We start from the raw sequence: 24,124 nt of genomic DNA, 5'->3' as shown, positions 1-24,124 counted from the left end.
AGGAAATCTCATAGACGTTGTTGTCTGAGTGAATTAGCAGTGTGTTTCACGAATGGCCACAGTCTGTGTCGCTAATAGCCTCTGCGCTCTGGGATGACCATATGAATGAGCGATATTCCGTGAAGAAAACCCAGCTATTCCTTGAGTTGTTTTGTTTTGACCTGCAAATGCCCTCTATAAAATTTGTTATATCAATTAGTTTTAGCTACTTACTGTTTTGGAGTAAAACCAGCAAAAGTTTTCTTCTCCTTTCTTGGTCAAATTTAGTTTTTAATTGCTCTTTCTAAGTGTGTTGCCATTTCTATAGTCCGCTTATATGAAATGTAAAAACAAAGTTTGTACTCGTAATTACGTTTGCCGTAGTGAATGCTGTCAGGTTGCACCTTAGTAGTTTAGCCACAATGGGGAAACTGTTACTCTCTTTATGTTATGGAGAGAAACAAACAGATTTGTCTGATGCCATTTGTGTGGTTACACATTACAATAATGTTGGGTATAGTATATGCAAGGGTCTGGTGGACCACCTTTTAAATGAGGAATTTCGTCAACCTAAGTCAGGGCACGAATAAAAATATGTCCAGGCTTTTAATAATCCTATTTTACAGAAGCAATTTGTTCTGGACTTGTGAACAATAGAGGTGATGAAGTATAGCCCAAAAAGTGGAGGGAAGTGAAAATTTCCTCGTTCTCCAGTACTTTCCCCCTTCCATGCTTAACGATGTCCGCTCTCATTATTCTCCTGGCTGCTGCCATCGTGACTTTGACAAATGAGTCTGTTGCAAAAATGGGAGGGAACTGGTCAACCACAGTAATTGTTCAAAATAAGTGGACCTCATAAATGAAATAACCATTCACTAGATTTCCCATGATCCTCTCTGCACACCCAGCCTTGCAGAATATCATCAGCACATTAATGGTTTCTGTAGCTTTCTCCTCTGTCACATTATTGTAACGGACAAGGTCTTACGTGAGGACACGCGACTTGATTTGTCTACACCAGTGATGGCACTTCTCACAAAAGCACTCGCATCAGGCAGCTCGAGTATCCTCCATCTCTGAGTAGTTTTCCTATGTGTGTATTTCTGTGCATTCTTGCTCTATCTGCTGATGCTTGTTGTCTTTTAGCCTTTTTGTCTAAAATAACTTTGGCTTCAACAAGTCAGCTAGAAAAGCTTTTGTCTGCAATACTGGTGAAGGGTCTGTATCCGAAGCTTCGAGTTTTAGTAAAACTGCCGAGATATGAAGAGACAGAAGACAAGTATCATGCAGTTGCGTATTTACATTTCTCTGTGCCCATTCTTTCTGCTTTTAAGATGTACAATGTTGAATACGTTGCTGCAGCAGTATACACAAATTTCTAATTGCGTTTGAGGGTGTTTAACTTTTCAGTAGAGGAAAAGTTGAGTGTTTTAGTGCTTTGTGTTCTATTGATTTCTGACTTGACACATACGCAGTAATTTAACGTCAGCAAATTTAGAGATGTTGGAGACTCATGTTCAGCCATGTGATAAATCCTCTGAACTGGCAGTAGTTGCGTGGTGTGCACTGTAGGATTTATTGCATAGCCGTAACAGCACAACACCTCTCACTGTGCATTTTGGGATCGGTAACACAGTCATAAAAGTAAAATGTCTCCAGTACTAACTGCTGTGAAATTCACTGGCCCTGAAGTATAAACATGTGAAAGTGTTTAAAGGGTCTCACAGGGTGGGTGCAACAATGTGGCTTTGAGAAACTGCTTCTGGCCAATTGTTATTCACAGCACACTGCCTGTACACCATAGTGCACCATGGCATGAGTGTAGCAAGCATAGTGTTGAGCAGAGTGGGAACCCTGGAATGTTCTCCGGTAGTGTGCTTCCAGGATGATGAGCATAAGGAACTTCATTTCCAGTGGCGGCAAGTCACTAATAGGGAACCAGGTGGATATGCTGCTTTCACATGTCGCTGCCTGGTGCCGAGTCATGTTGCTGTTATCTACAGACATTTCATTGTTTACGGATACCTTGACCACTTCAAACTCCACGCGTGCTGTACGTTTTAACAGGTGATACACATGTCAGTCACCTGATTGGCTTTCCATTGACATTTCCTGTGACGGGCCATAATGAGTCATTGGACAAATATTTATTAGCATTTTTCTGAGAAGTTCTAGGGTAATTTAAAGACAATAAACATATATGACAGAAAGGCTACGTTTCTTCGGAGTGCGTTTGGTGTATAATTTTGCCTGATGTACTTTTTTATTTATTTATTTTTTTTAACAGAGAAATCAATGAGGCTAGATATTGAATGCCACTGAACGGATTTTATAGTCCTACATAAAAGGAGTCCACTGGAAAAAAAAAGTGTATATATAGCACTTCATGATTTCTTTGTGGGTGAAATTGGATTACCCATGGTGTAAAACTGAAGGGTCTAGCTTTCAGAGGAAGACTTTGAGCACTTCCAGTCTGCCTGGGCCCCCCAGTCATTTTAAAAAAAAAATAATTACATAGGTAGAAGTGGTCATGGTGTGCAACTTTAAAAGATCCAATTATGGTTTCTGCCAAGCTGGCTTCCTGGTTAGGGTTGGGATTATTTGTGGCATAAATAGTTGCAGCACCATGGACAGTGGTCTTCAAGAGGGTGTAATGCATATGTGATGAGCAGTACGTGGTGTTCTTTCTGGGGTAAGAAGGAGTGGGTGTTAGCTGGACTGGAGTCTGGTGGTGAATAGCAACTCACAACCAGGGTCCGCAGTTGCTCTGCATCCTGTCAGCAAAGCACATGTTTGCTGGTACAAATCCCCGAGCCGAACTGCCGTTGCACTCCTCAACCAGCTACTTTCTGCCCTTTTCACTCATGTACAAGCCTAAAGCATTGCAGTTAGAGCTGATTATATTGGAAGCATCCTATAAAAATGTAGTTTTGGGTATTCTTACACTTCTGCAGTTTTTTTCTCTGTTGTATAGATATGATCAGTGCACATTATGATTTGAATCAAAATAGTTAAAGCAGTAAGATCCATCACGGAAGTCTTTCTGGAGAAATATTATCTCTTAGGTCAAAATGTTTGTTTTCATTCTCATTTAACGCTTCTTTGGGCACTGGAGCAGGGTGTGGTACTCGTCACACCACTGCAGTGTTGTCTCAGCCTGTGACACCTCTCCTCCTGGGTATGTACTGATCTCTTTTTGGTCTCCCTGCCTTACCTCATCCCCAAGTTTCTTTTCTAAATGCGTGAATACATTTGCCTCATTACTATTTATATAAACATTTTTTTCTCAAATAATTATTTACTCCACACAGTGAGTTGGTTTACAAGAACACATTTTTTGCCTAGAGCAAGGAGTTGAAAGCAAGAACTTGGAGGACAGAATATATACATGAATAATTTATCAGATGTCTCTATATTATTGATGCTTTTTTATTAATATGTACACACGGAATATAACGTGGAACCCTGAATTCTGGGATTTAACCTGTAATATTGAAGGGAGGGCATTGTTGGGCTATTGGCAGCTGAAGATGAGGAGTTAGGACGCACAATGTCTAGAGTCGGCCAGCAAAGTGAAGCCCGAAGGTCTGAGATGTGCTTCCATAGAAAATGCTATAGTATGCGAGTGACCGGGGCGGTAGGTACCCCCATGCTTGAAGCACTGGGACGAACCATGCTGCTGTTACATGACCTGAATCGCATCTTTTTCAATGTATTTTTTAAACGTTTAGAATTAAAATGTCTACTAAGCAAGTAAATAATATAACTCAACAGACCTGACATGTACTGTATGCAGCTCACTGTTCTGCTACAGCAACTCAAGTAACACATTTCATTCAAGGCTGTGGTGTTAGAGCTCTTGTGCTTCTGTACCCAGTTTCTTAACCGTTGCACTTCTCAGTCACTGCGGGAGTGTTTGGACCAAACGACCAATAATAACTTCAATTATTTTTGCGACCTGGATCTCAAACGTACGACACGCACTGCCGTACCAGTTTGGCAGCCAGTGAGAAACACTACAGATGTGCAGCAGAGGCCACATTCTGCAAGAAAAAGACAACCTGCTTTCCAATTGTAAGCTAATGAGCGCCTGTTTTGAATGAGCCGCTCCATATTCTTTGTGTCTCTCTGGTGTTTTGGGGCTCTGCTGGGAATGCCAGTTAAGCGAATGATGGAATGCCTTGTATGTTCCTATGTGAGTGTGCATGTATTTTTGGTGGGTGGGATGCTCTCTACACAAAAAAAATGGCATGTAGAATGAGATCTGATTTACAAGCTATGAGGTACTTTGCAAGAGGTGTGGGAATTCCCTGTTTGTTTCATCAGCGTCGGTGGCCTGCGGGACCGCAGCGCTTCCATCGATGCGTCAGTCAAGGCACATGGGTTGGCAACGGAGAGCAGTTACAGGAGGTGGCGAAGCTGCAGCTTGTGGGTCATTTGCTGGACATTAAACAGGTGGTGGCATGGTAAAGGAAATGGGCATTTTTTTAAAGGAATTACTTCACTAATGTATCAAGCCATACAGAAGTTCAATTCTTAATCTGTATAATTTCTTTTTAGTAAATATGGTAATCGATTTGCTTGGGCTCTAAAATAGCTAAACGTCTCTTGTGATTTGAGCAATGTGAAATGATGGTGGCCTGTCGATCTGGGTTTCTCACAGTTAAGACTGTTATGCGCAAGCGGTGAAACTCCCTTGGATAAGACTCACGTGTGGCTAAATCGGTCGCAGCTCGAATGGTGTTTGTGCCTATGCTTTAAATTACCGCAAGTGCTGCTCTGCAAAGTTTTAAGCCAGCTACCTCTTACTGGGGGCTGTAAATAAGTGAAGCAAGGGTGCTCTCCAGGCAACAGATGGTGTCATCGGGTGGTAATGGGGGGAGATTAGGCTGACAACAGCACATCCAAAACCACTCGCACCATCCGCATATCTGAAAGCAGTGCAGACACATCGTACAAAGCTGAGGACCACGGAACTGCGCTATCAACACCAATGACATCAGCCTGCTGTTGTTGCCCGTGTGTGTCTGTCTCTCTCTCTCTCTCTCTTTCGCTGTGCCGGGTGCAGAATGGCCTCCTGTGCTCCTCATCCTCGTGAGATGAGACGGGAACCATAAGAGAGACCATCGGTGCGCTGCAGGATCCGTGAGATTAAAGACGGCCGTGCTCTTGATTGCAGCTTGCGGGGATGCCTCTCTGAACATGCTGTCAAGGGTTCTACAGACTACAAACCTGGCTTGCGTCTTCATGACCAACTACTTTGATACTTGTATGGTTCCGATTTTGAACAGGACCAAAGAGACTTTTTGAATTGAGTAAGAAGAGACACAGAGAACTAACGAAGCTGGAGGGGAGAGGGGAGACGAGACGCTTATCATAGCGGGACTTCAAACATGATCAGTTTCCTGTTTAAGGGTACGTACGCGCTGGAGTCATGTCTGTATGCTCATGTCCTGCTCTGCCACTGTGAGGGTGGTCTTACAGATGACCCTGTGTTTTGCAAATGGCTTTCTGGGGGATAATGACAGTTCAGGAGCACACTGCAAATCTATTATATTACTGCAGGAATTTTCTCATATGAAATGGAATTGTGGTTATGAATCCTTAGAAGTAGGACTTCCCCAAATCTGCAGATAGCAAGCAAAAAAAAAAAAAACCTTCATCTGACTCAAGCCAATTAGCCCTTGGTTGATCTCAGTATTTCTAAGAACTATATAAGCTTTCCCTTACTAATTAAGGTTTTGTATCGTTTTTGCAAGGATGTAGAAAAGCTACGTAGTTGGCCTCTTTTGTTTTCACAGACATGGGCAGAATTCAATATTTTGTAAGATTTTAATGGAAAAATATGGAAGATTAAATTGGTTTACACGTTTTATTCGTATGCCTATGCTACCACCATTCAAATAGTAAACACTTTTCTTCACTGAAACATGAAATTCCAAACTGAGGTCCTGGCTGAGCTGTCAGGTATGTCCCAGTCATCGACTTCCAGGTGCGTGGTTTCAAGTGCAAAAGACGGAAGGAAATTACTCAACTTTGATGCTTCTGCTCTTTTTTTTTTTTAGACTATCACTGGATAAGATTGCTATCTGCCAGAAGTCCCCCCCCTCTTTTTTTTTTTTTTTGTCCTTCTGTGGGGGGTTACTTCTGACTGATGAGTTTTCCCCAGTGGATAAGGCTGGATTTAGATGATTGCCTCTTTTCTTTGCAGCCAATTAAAGAGCTGTCAAAGGGGATCTCGCGACAGATCACATCATCATTGTCTCTGTGTCATGCGAGGGCTGCATCATGAAGACTCAAAGCACCTTGAGTGCATGGAGACATGTTCTGGAAACAAACTATTGAAATAAAACTCATTTAAGGCTTGTTATTTTTAGCTTGGTTTTTCGGTTATTCTGTTTTTAACGCCTCGAGCTTGAAGACAGTGTAGTGGCTTTTTCCCCCCCTTCTGTGTTGAAATTTTTGTTGGGTGAACCACACCAGAGTAGTCTTAAGAATGTGTGTTTTGTTTTGGTTGTGTGTGTTAGAGACCACAGCTTTTTAGATATTGCAAGACATGAGCGAAAGGATTTTACCAAAGTGATTTTCCACAGTCATTAGCTGCAATATGGCTTTAGCTCAGATTGAGGCGGGGAATTCAGCGTGGTGAGTTTGTACCCTGGATCCCACTAGCAGTGCAGATCGTCAGCATTATTCACCGTGATTCGGGTGCGTTCTGCATGTGGACACCCCAGGACCACCAGTACTTGTCCCCGTAATCTTCTGTGAAGCTCTAGCATTTCATATAGCAGCCTAATCACGTGCGCATTGATGTACACAGCAATGAATTCTGGGAAGGGCGAGGGAAGCTCACTGCTATGCCAGCAGGACATTACTCAGTCAATTCACCGGTCCAAAACAGGTTCTGCATCACAGTTGTAGTTTGCTGAGGGGGAGCGTGTACTTGACTTACTGCAACTCACTGCAGCACTCTCTGTGTGGTGGCCGCTAAAACTGAACAGCGGGATATTGGCAGTTTTGCACCTAAGAAGTGTTTTGTTGCTTTACTGATCAGTTAAAAGTGTAACATCTAATTCTTGGGCGAATAAAGGTCAGTTCAAACCCCTCATCACATCACTTCTTTTCTTTTCCCTCCATCTGTGGTTTGTTTCATTTATTTGGGACTGTTGCCCAGTTGACTGGGAAACAGAGTGTGGATTGTAATATGAGTTTAAACTCTGAGGATTTACAGGTTTTCTACCTTTTCTCACCCAGATTAACATTTTTATTACAAAATGTCCATGGCAGTAAAAAGAAGAGATTAGCAGATTCGCAGCCTTGTTTTGTTTCCAGAGCAGAATGTGCCATGGAAGCAGGTTTTTGTCTGCAGCAGACTAGTTTACTGAATGAACGAACAGACAGACACACACACCACCTCCTATATCACCCTTCCCCATCAAAGAATGGAGTCCTAATCCAGCTGTATGACGCTAGTGTAAGGGGGTACTGTGGTGGCCTCACTGGCTGAGAGTTAGCTTAGCATCAGCAAAATGTACCTTGCTGATGCCATGCTGCCGTGTGCCCTTGTGTAAACAATGGGATTGAAAGCTTGCATGCAGCTGGGTGCATAGGGGATGTACTGGGGCTTAGTGTTGTACAAAATACACTCCACACACACACAATGTCGTCCAGAACACGACCAGGCCATGTTGGTTCTGATTACTGCAGTAAGGGATTGCCTCTAAATATCTACCATGCGGGGGACCTTTTGTTAACATCTAGATTTGTTCGGTTTTAAAAATGTTTCACACTCATGGAAACTGCCCAACTGCTTGCATGCATGGATATAGATATATATACACAGTATGTTATCCATAGTCATTTAACCCTTTCAACCAGTCAGATATTTCTATAAAGTAATGCAGGTTAAGAACATTCATGATACTCACTAAAGGTGGATCTAGGGATAAGGTACATTTCAGTTCTGATTATATAACACATTTTCAGAGCTCAAAGAATTCAAGTTAAAGTATTTTTTTTAAGCAGCACATGTTGGCTTCAGTTGGATACAAGGCAATTAATGACTGTGCCATTCTAAAGTTCTTCTGTAACTTGAAGCAGCACCACTGTAATCAAGAAGTGTAATTTTTTATTTGAAACAGTAAGCCTAAGGCTGGTACAAGATCACCTCTTTGGTGTGTTTGTCTCTGTGCTGCCAGTTGAAGGCAAGCATATGCATGTTAAGTGAGATGCACACAAGGCCAAATGTAGCCTGCAGTCTTTATTTATAATCTCAGTGCTGTGCTTGGGTTAGGAGGTCCTTTGGCAGAATGTCGGCATCGCTCCAAACCTGTTCTGGAAGAGGTTGTAACGTGGGATTACGTGGGATCACGCATACACGAGCTGGGCGTGTGATTGGTCCTACTCCCAGCACCCCCGTTCAGAACGTGACTCAACAAGAATGTCGAATGGACAGTGACGTAATTCTTTAGCATCTGTCACCAGCTAACTTCTATTCAGAACACTATGAAACATGAGAGTATAAGAACGGTGCTGAAAGTGTCTCTGGATCAGCCTTGAGAGGCACTTTCCCCTCTACATAAACTCATACCTGTGTATAAATGCAGATTTCAAGTAGCACACAGCCTTGCATTTCTAAAACCCAAAGGTGAAAGTGGACTTCGTTGTGCTTGAGGTGAACTCGGGCACAGTTTTTAATTTTGTGGATGGAGCGTAGTTTGATGTGCACTGTGTACCAAAATCTTGGCGCACTCAAACACCCAAATGTTAGGTGTGTTTACCTTCGTTAAAGAAACGTAGTGTTTAGAACTGCTGACTTCCACTCGAGAAACCCAGGTTCCTGTCCACGTCCTCGTAGTTTTACCCTTTAGCAAGTTACTTACTCTGAATTTCTGCAGCCGGAATTACCCAGCTGTTTACATGGGTGAGTCATTCTAAGTAGCTTACCACTGGAAACTTCTCTTGAGAAGTATCTGCAAAATAAATAACTGTAAGTAGACATTTTTTGTAGTATGAAATCTCTGCTGCCATTTGTGGTGGGGTGCGGCTCAGGTGCGGGTGCTGTTCATTGTGTCTTATTGTGAAATTCCAACCGGTGGGAAGCTTTCAAGAAACGTCCAGTCCGCTGAACACTTGTACCACGTTCTGTCGTTGCTGTTCTCTGTAGTAAGGAGGAGGAATCAACATTGTGAAATCACCCAGTATTGGATCAGATTGTTTTCCACCTTCTTCCCTTCCCCTTTTGCTTGTAAATGTGCTAACTCTGCCTCCTCAGATTGTTCTGTTTTTATGTTTTTCTTGACCAACAAGAGCAATCAACAGGACGTTGTTGAGCATTTGAGGTATTTCACAGAACATTCGAAGTGTTGACAATATGTCAACCAAGAGGCTATTTGAGGGCAGTGGGACTTGAAATATTTTTAGCTTTTCTCTTTAACTTCCTGAGATGTATGAACTACTTTTTACACTTGTATATATTTCTACTTTTTGATAAATTGTTTGTCTTTTGAAGTACAACCTTAATTCATTTTTTTTATGTAACAAGTAGCTGTTTTTCCCTTTAGTGTAGTTTAAATGTCTTGCACCGCTGTTGTAAAAATGACATGCCAGTATGTGTGAATTAACAGTCTGGCTCTGAAATTGCACAGTAACTGTATAATAAATGTGTAAATCAGCCATGGGTATGGTAATAAGTATGAATGGTAGACCATTCCATAGGGCAGATTTGTTGAATTGTAATTGCAAATCAAGCCGAGAGGAATTAGTCTTAAATATGACCATACTTCTCTAGAGCTGCACATGGTCACTGTCAGAGGAGATAGCACAGGATCTTGCTAGTAACTATAGCACAGCATTGTGGAATGCCTCCATTGACAGCAGCTTTGCGCTCTTGCGTGATTCATGTTGTGCTGCCAGAGCATGTAATCCTGGCACTAAAGTGTAGACTGCAAACATATGCGGTGAGGGAATGCTCACCTGAATACTGGATGATGTTTGGTTGCATCCTTTTCCTGTGTCACATCTCACCGCTCAGACCTATTTATCACATATAGCATCACAGTCTTTAGGCTGCACGTGTGGAAATGTGCTCTTTTAGGCGATGGGGGATCCGACGTGGGGTCTTTGGCTAAAACTGTGAACTCCAGTTTCCATTCCCTTTCCTCGTAGGAATAGGGGACGTTCAGGGCCTTCGTTAGGTCTCCTCTTCGTCTCATCTTATAAACGCAAATTTTTCACAAAACCTTTTTCTTTTTTCGTTTACCCCCACCACTTGGTTAACGTTTATGTGTGGGGCAGGCAGGTGGGAGGCAGAGTGCAGGTCCGGCACCCAGTATTTTCTGTTCTGCTTATTTGGGTTTTGCTCAAATTCAGTAGCGATAAAGCCCAAGGAAAATGAGGGACTTTGAAAAGCTGAATGCGTGGATTTTCATAAGCAAGTGATAACTTGATCCCCGATGACTCAAATGATTGACACTATCTAATAATGTTTAATTCTGCAACAAAAAGTGGCTTTTGGCACAGAAATGTTCCTCACACAAAGATCAGCGAGGGGATCAGGTTCTGTGAAGCAATTTGCTTTTCCCATTTAAGAACTTATTAATCAACAAATGGGGCTTTAAGGCAATGTTGCCAAGCAATTTAATGGTTGTAGTGGATTCATTTTCTTTTCATTACATTATTTCATGGTTGGACAGCCAGCGGCAGGCAGAGATAAGGGCACAGTGGCCAAAAAAAGCTCAGCATAAAGTGTGTGGAGCATCAAATACAATGCTTGGCAGAATCGAGTGGAGGGATTTAATTTTGCCATCAACAACCGAGTCCTCATTGCTGTGACTTTATGGGAGCACGTGACAGATGTTTGGGGCTGGCCCTTGTACACCTGGTTACTCTCCAGCTTCACCGTCACTGATGTCACAACACTGAGCGAAAAGCAACTGCTCAACACATTGTCATCTTAGAAGTATGAATGGCCGAACAAAGTGCGCTTGGTCTGACTCCAGCGCATTGAGGGCTCGTTCCTCAGTCAGCAAGCAAAACAGTGCAGTGTTAGTCACACGTGACTAGCCTGTGCATCCATTGACTCCTTGTAGCATGTATGATGACATGAAATAAGCAGTCAGGTGACAGCGTTTTATGTACTTATTCATTTAAGAGAATTCGGTACCCACAGAGAAGCCATGCGAACACCAGAAGAACTCTGTACTTTAGAACCTACACTGGATCGTACAGGCCAGGCGCTGTGTGGCACCTATACTACCTGCTGCGCCACTGATACGAACTTTATAGTCCTACGGTTTGAATCAACAGGACCACCAGTACCTCCTAACCTCAGCAGTGAAATGATGTGTAGAACATGGCCCTTCGGAAGATGATAGGCTGTGTACCCAGTTCTTTATGAAGCTAGTTAACACCTCAGCTTCAGCCATCTCTGCTTTACTAACGTCAGTTGGTAGAACCGCTGTACATGATGATTTGAGTTTTTGCTCTCTTCTTGCAGAATTTGCCCGTTCAGCCCATGTTCTCCCCGTGTTCGTGTGGTTTTCCTCCCAAACATGAATGTTTGGCACTGTTGCAGCTGTAGCTTGAGTGAATTTTCACTTGGGGGGGATTTGTAAGGAATCAACATTTATTGATGCATTAAATTCTGTATGTATACCATTTCTGTATGCAGCCATCTGTGTGATGTGTGCTGGTTTAAATGGTAACATCAGACAAGCTTACTGCGTTTAAAGAATTGCATGTCTGCATCTGTATCTCTCCGTCTGTTGGTGAAATGCACTTCTGTTTTCTCTGAGATGTACATCACTTTGGATAAAAGTGTCTGCTAAATAAATGGATTTATGTACCGTCTTTTTATCTATGCTTCAGTGCTTATTTACTTGTAATAGATTGATGTTACTGTAAATTAAATTTTGAATTTTAAAATGACAATTCTGAATTTAAAAATGTGCGCTACTGTATACCGTATGGGACGAGCAGTTCAGACAATGTGTGTTGTGTATACTGTTAATATTGTAATTATGGAATGCATGGTTGCATATGAAAGAGACTAATATAAGGAACATTTTAAACGTGCCCTACCGTCTAAAAATGTTTACATAACCCGTGAGGTGTGAGTTTGTGGGGAAGGTAAGGTCAATTCGAACTTATGTAAATTTTGACTCAATTTTTTAATTTTCAAAAATTTTTGGTGCGGCGTGACACATTTTAGATGAGTGCGTCAAATGTGGGCCAACAGCTGCTGCAGCACAGATGCAGGCTGTACTTGATTAACTCATGAATAAGGCGTCCATGTACTGTGCAGGTTACATTCAGTGGAGCTGCTGTAAAAGTACTGAGCGAGTGAGGTTCTGCTGTCCTTGAGCATTTGCAACCCTTGGGAATCCCATGTATTTCTTTCTCCTTTATGTGATTGCATCATCTTGGGGTGGGGGACAGTGTGTCCTTCATCACTGTGCAAGCTGAAAGATGCTCACATTGTCACATGAATAGCCAAAAAGATAATTCCCTGAAATTAACCTGAAATTAACCAGTTTCTGTGGTATGTCAGAATCTGAACTGAGTGCTGTCTTTTTTTAAACAAAAGACGTGTGGCATTATCTCCTGCACAACTCCAGAAGATGTCCAGTTTTCCAAAGAAAACTGCAGATGTTTGTTTAGACTTCTAAACTGTAGCTGAAATTCATCAGTTTTGCAGTGGGCCTCATGTCATTTTAAAGGAGGGATCTATTTCACATTTTGTCCCCAGTTGATACCCATTTTGGATTTGGATTGGTTGACCATTTGATCCAAGACTCTAGTCATCTGATGTGTGACACTAACTCCTGTTTATCATTAACTCCTGTTTATCAGGTACGACAAGGCAGCCTAAGGAAGGGGAGGTCCCGGGGGTGGACTACAACTTTGTGTCCGTTGACCGGTTCATGGAACTGGAGAAAAGTGGGGCTTTGCTGGAGAGTGGAACGTATGAAGGTGAGCTTAAGACTTTGTGTTTTGCTTTTTTCTTGTCTTGTTTGCCACCGTTTTGGTACATCTGTACGTCACTGAGCGTTGACTAGCGCAACAGTAAAACTGCAATGAAAGTTAGAAGACCAACTGCATTCACCCGTCTGCTTTCTTCTGTCTGTAATTTCTGCTGCGGTGCTTCTGGTGATCACACTCAAGTGGATTGAAGCATGCTGATAACGGGGCCTGCTGTCCCTCCTCCGGGCTGCAGAGCTCTTGGACAAAGTGAGCAGCACAGCCCTCCCTGGCTCAGAGAGCCTCCATCTTTGGATGAAGGAAACTCAAAAGAGATGTGTTCCATGGAGCCAAAGGGCTGTAATGGTAGCAGTAAACCTCTTGCCCAGACTCCCCCTGCTGAGGTGCAATGGTCTCTATGCCTTTCTACAGCAAACAGACTGCAAAGCTAATGGCTCATCCACCTCCATTTAGCTTTTCCCATTATTTTTCTAATGCACTGCCATACATATTGTCATCCACTTGTGCTTGGTTAAAACAAGCAAGCAAAGAGAGGGGAGAAAAGGGAGGATGTAAATGATGCCTCTGGCCTGCGGGGTCCTGCGCTGCATTCGCCTGTCATTTTCTGAAAAGTAAATTGCAGACGGTCAATTTAACGGTTGGCTGGCTGAGATGCTGTTAGATTTTCCTTCGATTCGCTCTGGGCGTCAACGGCTTCGGACAGATTCCTGAGGAGCGTGGCTCCACTTTCCCCTTAGCCGTTCACCAATCATTTGCCCATTTAATTTGCGATGCAGATCAGAAGAGATAAAGAAGAGAGGAGATCTGTGGAACGATCGATGTATAGGGAGGGTGAAGGTGCCCCCTGAATCAACAGTGTCTGTCAACAAGCCGGCAAACCTTCAGAGCCTCTGAAATGTTGCCTGTGAACTGTGCAAATCTCTGGACTTGTCTTGCACTCAAAGCCAGCTTTGACAGCTCACTTCTACTATTCTTTTTTTTAAAAAAAAAAAAAAAAAAAAAAAAAAAACTGTTGCAGAGACACAACGGGCCTCTACTCCTCCTTCTGCAGGCCCCCCGCACACCAATAAGACCTGATCCTTTTTTGTGACAGGCCTGTTAGAAGCAGATAAACTGTCTGCTTCAGCTGTGTGGTGTGTTGAAGCAGGTGTGATGGGATAGTTTATATTTGGTCCTCACTCTTTCTCCGGTGGGGCAAGTTTGCACTCACATCCCACCTGTTGTTTCTGTAAAGTCCACCTGCCAGTCAGCTCCAGTGTCTACAGTCACTGCAGGTGGGCAGCAGTGTTGGCTGTAGGTGTGGTGGGATCTCACTGAAACCAGCCGTCGGAGCAAACTGCTTTCTGTGGTGCCGCAGCGACACAGATCAGATTTCCATGCTGAGACTCAGTATTGAAGTCATCTCCTTGTCTGCGGCATCAGGAAGCGCTTTTCACAGGGGAGAAAACCCGTTGCGTGGTGATCACCCACTTATGGAGAGGATGTCTGTCACCACCATCTCTGCCAGCAAGATGCACTATGACACACCCTTCTTGGGACCACCTCTACCCTGTCGCGGTGTGAACCACCTCCTAAGCACCGACACTCAATGCTCCACTTCGACATGAGCGTTTTTGTTTCCACCAAAGTGTAATCTGGTTCCCTTTTCCAAGTCCTCCTCAAGGATGTAAAATGACTGACAGGTCTGTCCCATGAGTGTTTTAAGTGTCCAGCGATTACGATTTGAGCTGGGTGCGTTATGGCCGTGGTTGCCTGCCTGCCTGTGGATGTTTAGGGTTTAGGTTGGGGTGAGGTATGAAACAGCCTGCAGGGTCCTTCGGTGGGGTGGCGTGTAAGCATGAGGTGGTCAGCCAGCAGGCCCCAGGCCGACCGCTCCGATTGCACTGACTCTCCGATGTGTCCAGAGAACTGCTGGCTGCTCAGCATTTACCCAGACAGCTTAGCACAGGCCTTTCCTGAATGCTCCTCAACATGGTGACTGCATGATGGATCAGTGGCAGGCTGTGCACAGGGTAAGACAGGTTGTTGAGTAGGAGGATGGATTGCACTCAGTGGGGGTTGTAGATGGTTTTCTTGTGGTCTTCATCAGGGGGTGTTATCTGTGTTCAGCTTCAAATTTAGATGAAAAATTGCATTTTTGATTCAGAAGTCATTGTTCTGTAAAACAAAATACAGGGCAATATTTTGAAAAATAGTCTGTGTAGAAATAGCAAATTTACAAATGGCTCTGATCTGAAGGCCTTTTATTGATATTGATTTTGACTACTCATATTAATCGGCCTGTGTTTCTCTTTGGTCTTTGAACTTATTCTTGAAACACTATGTTGTTATTTGTTTTGGTGCAGATAACTATTACGGCACTCCCAAGCCCCCAGCCGAACCCGCACCCCTGCTCCTGAATGTAACGGACCAGATCTTGCCGGGCGCCCGACCCAGTTCACAGGGGAAGCGCAAGCGCAACAAGTCCGTCAGTAATATGGAGAAGACTGGAATTGAGCCCCCTGAGGAAGAGGAGGAGGAGAGGCCTGTCGTCAACGGCAACAGTGTTGCCATAACCCCAGGTCAGATCCCCGCCAAAGCTTCACCGGCAAAAGCCAAGCAAAACCACAAAATAACCATGTAATTAAGGCAGTGGTGAACCATACATCTTCTGTCAGGAGAGCACCATTGGAGCTGACAGACCAACAGTTTGACATCAGCTCTCTGGGCAGCATCAGAACAACATCCCAAGGGCAGAACAGCCAATAGGAAAGCGCTCTTCACTTATACACGAGTACATTTGTAAAGAAAAAACAATTATTTTTGCTCCATTATATTTCTGTGACCCTATTCCCACCACTGTTGAATTTTTCACATCTAGTATTTTAACTTTCTCTCCTTAAATTAGAAGTCACCTTATAAATATTGGTGATACCTCAGTGTCAGCAGACATCTTTTTGTGGATTTCATAGGCCATTGTCAGCTTCACTGTGAATCTTTAGCAATCGCATATTACTGGAATAAATCGCCTATGCGTCCCTATAATGTAGTACATGGGCACTTTAATGCGATTGTTTTTACATTTCTCTGTTCAGTGGGAGCAGTTAGTTTAGTGATGACCAGTCAGAGGCTAGTGTTGAGTTTTGTCACACCTTTGACAATCCGGTTTCATCCTCCTTTGATTGCAACATGTTAATATTTTTTCATATTTTGAGATCTGAATTTTATTAAGATTTAAGTGTGTCAGTTGTTGTTGAGCTCAGTAATTAGAGTTGCTCCTCTTGTATTAATTTTTTATATATGGACTATGTTAACGTTCCTAACATGCTAAAAGTAAATTAAAGGTTTGAAAAGAACTTGAAAAATGTATGACAGTTTTTTTAACCACACAATGTAGTATTTGAACAATTTTGGTTTGCTTATAACTGCTGCTGGAGAGTTGCGATCCACAGATATAGTACAGCATACTGGATACGCACCGCTAGATGTTACTACAAAATACTAGAACTCAAAAATAATATAATGAGGTTAATGGGATGACAATCGGAAGTCTGGGTTGTTGCGGGTAGAGTCGACCTGTAATGACTGTTCAGCCCTTCAAAGTCAAAAGGTGTGTTGCCGACACATCCACCTACACTTCACAGGTATCAACTGAATGGCAATTGAAGTATATAACCAGGGCAGCAGACAGTGTAGCAGTTACCATATTAAAACATCAATATTTTGCCTTTCACTCAAAGGACACAAGTTTGAGTCCTGCCCCTGTTGTAGTACCCCAATCAAGGTAATTATCGTGAACTGCTCCAGTAAAAATTACCCAGCTATATAAATGGAGAAATAATTGGAAGCAGCTTAGTATACAATTCTAACATTGCAAGTTGCCTTGTGCAAAGGTGTTACATAAATAATGGTTAATAATATCTGGCAGACTGTCCACTTTAATTTTGTACTTTTTTGGTTAGGCTAACGTGACAGATTCTGTTTTTTTTTTTTAAAATTAAATGTATGATGTCTCAAATCTTTTCCATAAGGTAAGACTGTATATTGAAGATTTTAACATTACTCATGGTTAAGATGGGGGGTGCGGTGGCACAGCTTGGGGTGCGTCCCCTCCCCCTCCAGCCCTGCGCCCTGTGTTGCCGGGTTATGCTCCAGCTTGCTACGACCCCTCTCGGAGCAAGCGGTTCAGTCAACGTGCGTATGTGTGTGGTGGTTAAGAGTGTTAAGTCTAATTTAAATCAAAGTAGCTTGATTCTTGTGGGTTTTTTTGTGATGATACATTTTTGTTTTTTTAATTGAAAATTGTTTTGATTTTTCTATTCATCTCTGTGTATGACATAGAAAACAGGGTTTACTGCCTTTTTGTGGCTCTCAACTCTCTTCACAGTGAGGAAGACTCTTTCCTAATGTGCATGTACAAAATCTGAACTTTTCACAGAGCTAATGCTAGTTTGAGTAACTGTCCTGTTTTACATGATCAATTGTTAAATCATAAAGGAATTTCGTCATCCTTCATGGAGATTACACACATTTTTCTAAATTAGTGCCTGTTGGGTTTCTCTGATCTGACAGTGGAGGGGAGAAAATGATGGCTCACATCGGAAAATGCTGTGTCAGTCTGTCAAAGTAATTAAGGCTCAGTCTATTGATGTTGTGTTGTGAACTTCAGAATGAAAAACAGGGAAGGTATGACAATCCATAGAACAGAGGAATTAAAGTTTGAAGAATGGCAATCTTGGAATGTGTCCACTTTGCCTGGGGTGGCAGAACACTGAGTGGACCAGAGATCAGTTGATGAGGTAGTTGAAGTACATGAATCGTTTGCACGTGGGCCGGTAGCCTGTAGTGATCCACTGCTTTCATTTATGTATTTTTATTTATTTATTTATCAGCTTGTAAATCTTAAAACAAGTCATTGTGTCCAGTGTTTTGTGTTTTCTGCACAATGTGTCCAGGTGGGATCGATAGCCGTCGACAACAATCTTAACAGATATCTCTGGTTCCTAGATCTCTACTGCTGTCATCACTCTGTCTGTAGGTCATGAGCACAGCTATATTGAGCACTGGTGTCTCTCTCTCTCATTGACTAATTCATTCCATTAACACTTGGAAGGCTTGGCAGCAACTTTCCGTTTTACACTTTCTTCAATACCTACACAATCAATAGATGCTTCAATCAATATGTACCTTGATTTATTCACTAGGTAGGTTCTGTAAAAGTCTTGAATAGAGTTATAAAAATACTCTAAAATTTTAACGTCTTACCTTCATTCTGTATTAACCTGAAAACTAAAATGACTGGAAATAAAACGAATTTCCGCAAACTTCTATTTAATTGCGGTCTGTGTAGTTGTGTAGTTAAAATATTCGTGCCCTTACAATTTTCTAAGCACATCTAATGCTGTTTTCCATGTTCCTCTCTGAGCGTGCTCTCCCTCTCTCTGCCTTGTTTTCCCTGTTCCTTTCTCCCGCTTTGGGTGGCTAAATGAGCAAGTGAGGAAGTTCGGGGCTGATTCGACTTGCCGTTCTGCCCCACAGAATCAAGCGAGCACGAGGACAAAAGTACCGATGGCTCTGGAGACAGTGCTCCCCAGCCTTGCTCAGCCGAACCTGCAACTTTCACCTCTTCGGAGACACCAAAGGAGCAGGGTGACACCCCAAAATCGCTGCCCAAGCCAGAGGAGAATGATGACCTGGGGCCTTTGCCGGAAAACTGGGAGATGGCATACACGGAAAAGGGAGAGGTCTATTTCATAGAGTGAGTATTTCATGTTTAGTTGGACTTATGTTTTTGACATTTATGATAATAAAACATATAATGGCATATTTGTTAGTTTTTTTGATGCTGCTCTAACTCATTATCTGCACTGTGACAGATAGCCAGGTATTATTGATGGCGGTTGCTCAGGATAAATTTAAATGCAGTGACTTCTGTACCATAGGTTGACCTTTTCTACATTCCTGCTATTAGTCGAGGAGTGTCCATCGTGGCACTTGTGCCACTGAAAGATCTTTCATGCATTGTGAGCATGCCTGTTCTTCTCAAACAGCTGAGGTTACGGTGGATTTTTAGCAGTTCATTTCAGAACACTGAGGTTCTCTGACTGAGGACATTGAGCCACTTGTGGCTTATGTGCAAAATTTGTACGATTTTGTGAAATGCTTTAAAAAAAAAAAAAAAACTTTGCTGTAGGTTGTGTACTGTACTCCTGGCAAAGCCAACCACAGCAAAGAGTGGAAAGGGACTGAGATTTAGATGTACTTGTCAAGATCCAGTCAAGCATAGTTTGCGTCTTTTTCCACAGAGAAAGAGCTGGAATTCCCTGTTGAAGACTGCTCCATATGGTTTTATGCAAACAAAGAGGCTTTCTCTTGCTAAAGTAATTGTACTGATCGTTTTGCTTATGTTTTGATCAAGGTTTGTTGTGTAGCTGAAGTTTTTAAGTTTCACAAAGAGCAGGAGTGTTGTTTGTATTGCCTCTAAGTATGCGCTGTCTACTTCCTGTGGAATACTGCAATACGTTGTGCCCCATTTACATAAATTCACTCTAGGGAAAAGGTAGAGCAATGCCTCACCTCCTCCTCCCCCCAACCCTGTCTGCCCTGTCATCGTCTTGAAGGGAAAGCATTGTGGCTTTAGATGAGCTCAACAGATTCATTGAAGTTTTCTTGGCAGCATCTCCTATCTGATCTCGATCCAGTTTCTGCCTGAGTTGTAGCTGAGTCGGAATGTGCCAAGTGCACAGCTGTTGGGTTCCGTCACTCATGCACCTCTCCTGGGCTAATTAGAAGCAGTAAGCAAATTAAATGTCTCCTTTGCAGTTTTGTTAAACAATTTTTTTTTTCCTGCTTATAGGTGGGGCATGTGGATAGGTCTGTTCCGCTTCCTGTTGAACAATGTTTTGTGCATGCTGCTAAGAAACCCTGCTCATCTCTCTCTCTCTCTCTCTCTCTCTCTCTCTCTCTCTCCCTCTCCCTCTCCCTCCCCCCCCCCTCTCTCCCTTCAGCCACAACACCAAGACCACATCGTGGCTGGACCCTCGGCTTGCAAAGAAGGCTAAGCCCCCCGAAGAATGCAGCGAGGACGGTGAGTCTGCTACTTACCGGTGGTCCACTCTGAAACACTTGCACCATTGATGCTAATGTTTCTTCCTCTTTGTTTTCTTTTATCTTCATGTCAACATGTTGCAACTTTGATAGATTAGTTTTTGAGGTAAGTGGCAAGAAAACAGGTGAAGGTGCTGTCTAATAGCTTTAGATTTAGTAGCAGTTCAGAAACATTGAAGCTCACCTAGATCTCGCACAGCTGCTCTTTTTAGGATTGGCTCTCCGTGTTTGTTCTTTGCCGGGTTCGCTGGTTGCCCCGTCAATCATTAGTGGGAGGCTGCTTCTCTAGAACAGACCCATCTTTATCCAGCTCACCCCCCCTGCACTCTGCATGGTCTGTGTGCCCTGTGCCGTTCACCATCCTCATTGACTTGTCAAAGCTGAACAACAGTACGTTTCTGGGAAGATGTACGTGCTTTGTTGTGCCGTGTTCTTTAACGGTGCGTTCCCTGAGTGGAGGGAATTGCTCAAATAAATGTATACTTTGAATTATGAGCGGCTGGAAGCTTTGGTGGCCCACCACTTGAAATTTGATCATGACATTACTGGTGAAACTGTTCATTCTGAACATCGTTACACATGAGCAGAAGCGAAGGAGAAGCAGTCAGTGTCACACCTCACTTCCTGCTTGCTGCTGACAGGTTTCTGTCTGGGCTGACTGGGATTGGTGGACAGCTGCGCTGGTAATTTAAGTTCCCCTTAGCGCTGCATTATTTGCTTGGCTCGGCAGTACTAAATGAAGGGGTCCAGTCCGCGCTCTGGAGCTGGGGCTTCGCCTTCGCTTTAGCCTTCATGGCTTCTAACAGGATTGCTCAGCATGTGGTGTCTGTTCCTTGGCTCAGAGAAGGGATATGGACGCTGGCTACAGGACCATATACACAAGACACGAGCACACACTCGGGTACCCACATCTAGCATCACACTTGGCTATGACATCCAGTGAAATACACTAATAACTGTCCAAGTGAGACTTAGGAGACAATTAATTGTGTTTGAAAAATAAGAGAATTAAACATATAGTTGTGTTTTGTCCAGTACATTGACTAAGTCAGTTTAGTTTATTTACAACCACTAGACTGATGCTGCGTGCTTGTTCCTGGTATACCTTCATCTGGGAGCTGAATGAGCATCTATGAAAACACCGCTCCTGTTGGGGAAACACAGTGTGCAGGTGCTGTCGCAGATGATCAAGCTGACACGCAGGGCGTCACACCACAACATATATTTGTGTATTGCATTTGGGCAGCCAGAAAGGCTTTGTTTCCATCTCGACAGTGTCATCCCTCAGCATCTGTTACAACTGTGTTGTTGTTGACGACCAACTGAACAGACTCGGAGTCTGTCTCGTTTCCCAGCAACTTCAAACCTGGCAGCTGGAAGGCAGAGAGCATGTAGGGACTATGAATATCTCTGTTTACTATTTGTATGATCATTGTCTATTTCCCTCCCCTTTCTGTATGTGTTTATATGCGTGTCCTTTTGTCAGCATCCATGTGTTTGTGCTTGCGTTTTTTTTGTGAGTTTCCTTACATGCTTCTGTGTGTGTGTGTGTGTGTGTGTGTGTGTGTGAGAGAATGAATGCTAGTCTCACAGTCAAAAGCACAACAGCACCAATTCGCCAAGTTCTTGCTGCAACCAGAGCGCTCTCGCTTTTGCATAATGTTTTGCGCCGCCACCTTTCATTCGGGATGGATGGGGAAACAATGGGAGAGTCTCCCAGTCTAAGCGAAGTATTACTTTCCCGTCCGTCTTATTCATTTTCAAAGCCCAGCACGCTTCCCATTTCCACATATTTACCATTTTGGCCTTGCCAAAGGAGGATTACTGCTCCGTTTCAGGATTTTTTTTCCTCGCCTCCATGTTTTGTAAGCTCATCTGGTAACATAGAACCCTGCAGTTCTGCTTGAGGAAAAACACATCTGTCTGCATCGGCCATTTGTGTCGCACTTCATTCTGCCTTCCAATTTACCAGAGTCCCGTATCCAAGTCAAATTTTGCTACTGCTAAATCAGTGCCATTAGTAAATATAGATGTATTGGGATATTTGATATGAATATCCCCCATGTGGTTTTAAAACACCACCTACGCAGACTCACAAGCAGCAAGTTGTGGGATGGCAGTGCGAGTGTCACAAGGTCCAGGCAGCAGTCTCCCCACCCTGTTTGTCACTGCTTGCTGCCTCGTGATTGGCCGTAACTGCTGCTGCGGGGCGAGTGCACCACCGCAGGCTGTGTGCCAGACTTACTTATCCAGGTTTTCTACTGCTACCATAGCCAAGTATTTCAGTCTCTGACATACAACCTTCTGTTTCTCCCAGTTTGCATTTACGAAGGAAGGCAGCTTCCCAAACGGGAAAATGGAAAGAGTGACAACCTGCTTCTTTGTTTCTCAGAGCTGTTGTCTCTAGTCATAACCACACTGTTAATGTGGTTTGGGTTTTCACTTGGTGATATGAAATTTGACCTGAATTCTGTCCAAAGTGTGAACTAGTAGACAAGTCTTTGACCACCTCCTTGACCACAGTGAGGTGTGTATTTCTGTAATAGGTGGGAGGAGCTTGTGTTTGCACCTGAATGATTAGTAGGTGTTTTTGACAGAAAGAAGCTCTCAGGAATGAACACCATAAATGGAGGCTGTGTTGTGAGGGAGCTGCGTGTTTGAGCACTGTGGTCTGTGGGCCCAACTGGAGGTGGAGGAGCAGAAGCAATGTGTGGGGAGCAGTCAGGCAGCAAGGTGACGACAAGAGTGTGAATGGAGGCTGGCATTCAGCTGCTGGCAGCTTGGGGTTTTGAAGGTGGAGAGTTTCATTCTCCGTTGGACTAGAGTGAATTTCGGTATCCGAGTCACGTCGCGGGTCGTTCAAGGGGCTGTTAAAGATTGATGACGCCGTGTGTTTCTCCTCTAAAATGTACTTACTTTTCCCCCCATTTACTGAGTTCAGAGAAACCCTTCAATCTCACTTTGATAATCAACTTGTGCTTTCTATCCTGTGCTGCTTCTGAAAATGAAATGGATAGTGATGCCAAATTTGTGATGTGATATGGTTCAAAAATATGCAAAATATTGTCTGTTGTGTGTCAGTCACTGTCATTCAGGTCACACAGATCAATAACAGATCACCATGGTGATCAGTAGCCACTTTACTAAAATCATTATTGATACGTTGTCTTCGTGGCTTTTTTGCTGGATGTGAAATTAAATGTAACCAAGTAAACATGGATTTTGTATTAAATATTACTCTTAAGGTGTGCTTTGTGCAGAGATTGCATTGCATGTGCATTAATAAAACGAGTACTGCTGCTAATTTCAGATAAACTAGATTGGTATTCTGCTTAGGCTCAGGTTCATAATATGTATCTAGGGAGAGCGCATAACTTCTTGCAATTAGCAAGCGGAAATATAGAGATGTGAAAGAGCCTTCAGTTCAGACAAAAAGGCTTCCTCCTGAGGTTGCCATGGAAACTGTCTCCCTTTGCAACCAGAGGAGGTATCGTGATTTAAGGTGGTGCTGCATAAATTGCAGAGTTTTAAGGTGCCTTGTGCTTTTTTTAAAAAAAAAAAAAACTCATCTGTGTAGAGAGCTGTAACCTGTAAGATCTGCCTTGTCCCCTGACAGATGAAGATTCTGCTCTGCTACATTAATGGTGCCACTCTTTTTATGCTCTGCCCAAAATGGGAGGAGAGCAGAGCTGAGAGGTTGTGATTGCTTGTATCGTTGGCACGTGTGCCCCTGGTCATAGCTCTTAAGGGAGAGACACTGGGAGGTAAATCGATTTCTGTTCTGCCTGGCAGCCATACGCTACCATAACTCGGTGAGAAACCGAAGCCCTACTCCTGAGCCCCACCCCCTGTCCTGCTGGCACCCTGTTTCAGAGCTTTCTGAAAGGAATATTAACTTAAAGCCCAATCCCTGATTATAGGACAGAAGTACCCCAGATGTACTCTATGGGAAGACACACCCTAATTTGTCGTGGTCCACCTGGGTACTTTTACACAGTCCTGCTGAGTTCTACAGGAAAAGAGACCTGAGAAAATCCCTTTTACTGGCCTGCCACTGCAGCCCCCAACTGTGGTTTTC

The 24,124-nt window shown here is 43.2% G+C and overlaps 1 protein-coding gene across 13 annotated transcripts in view; it reads left to right on the top strand.

Moving 5' to 3' along the window:
* The window catches only part of magi2a (membrane associated guanylate kinase, WW and PDZ domain containing 2a), a 132,270-nt gene that overhangs the window by 64,611 nt on the left and 43,535 nt on the right, over positions 1–24,124 (top strand). For 12 of the 13 annotated variants that reach the window (XM_029247209.1, XM_029247208.1, XM_029247210.1 and 9 more), the window contains exons 3-6: positions 12,832–12,951; positions 15,306–15,521; positions 18,478–18,697; positions 19,947–20,026. In XM_029247209.1, the coding sequence (XP_029103042.1) occupies positions 12,832–12,951; positions 15,306–15,521; positions 18,478–18,697; positions 19,947–20,026 (636 nt within the window). Of the gene's footprint in view, positions 1–5,332; positions 5,395–12,831; positions 12,952–15,305; positions 15,522–18,477; positions 18,698–19,946; positions 20,027–24,124 lie in introns of those variants that run through there. The other variant, XM_029247211.1, reaches the window with a different exon arrangement.

This window comes from Scleropages formosus, chromosome 21 (assembly GCF_900964775.1).
Source record: "Scleropages formosus chromosome 21, fSclFor1.1, whole genome shotgun sequence".
NCBI classification, from domain to species: Eukaryota; Metazoa; Chordata; class Actinopteri; order Osteoglossiformes; family Osteoglossidae; genus Scleropages; species Scleropages formosus.
The sequence above is the reverse complement of the archived record's forward strand: the minus strand, read 5'-3'. Positions and strand labels throughout refer to the sequence as shown.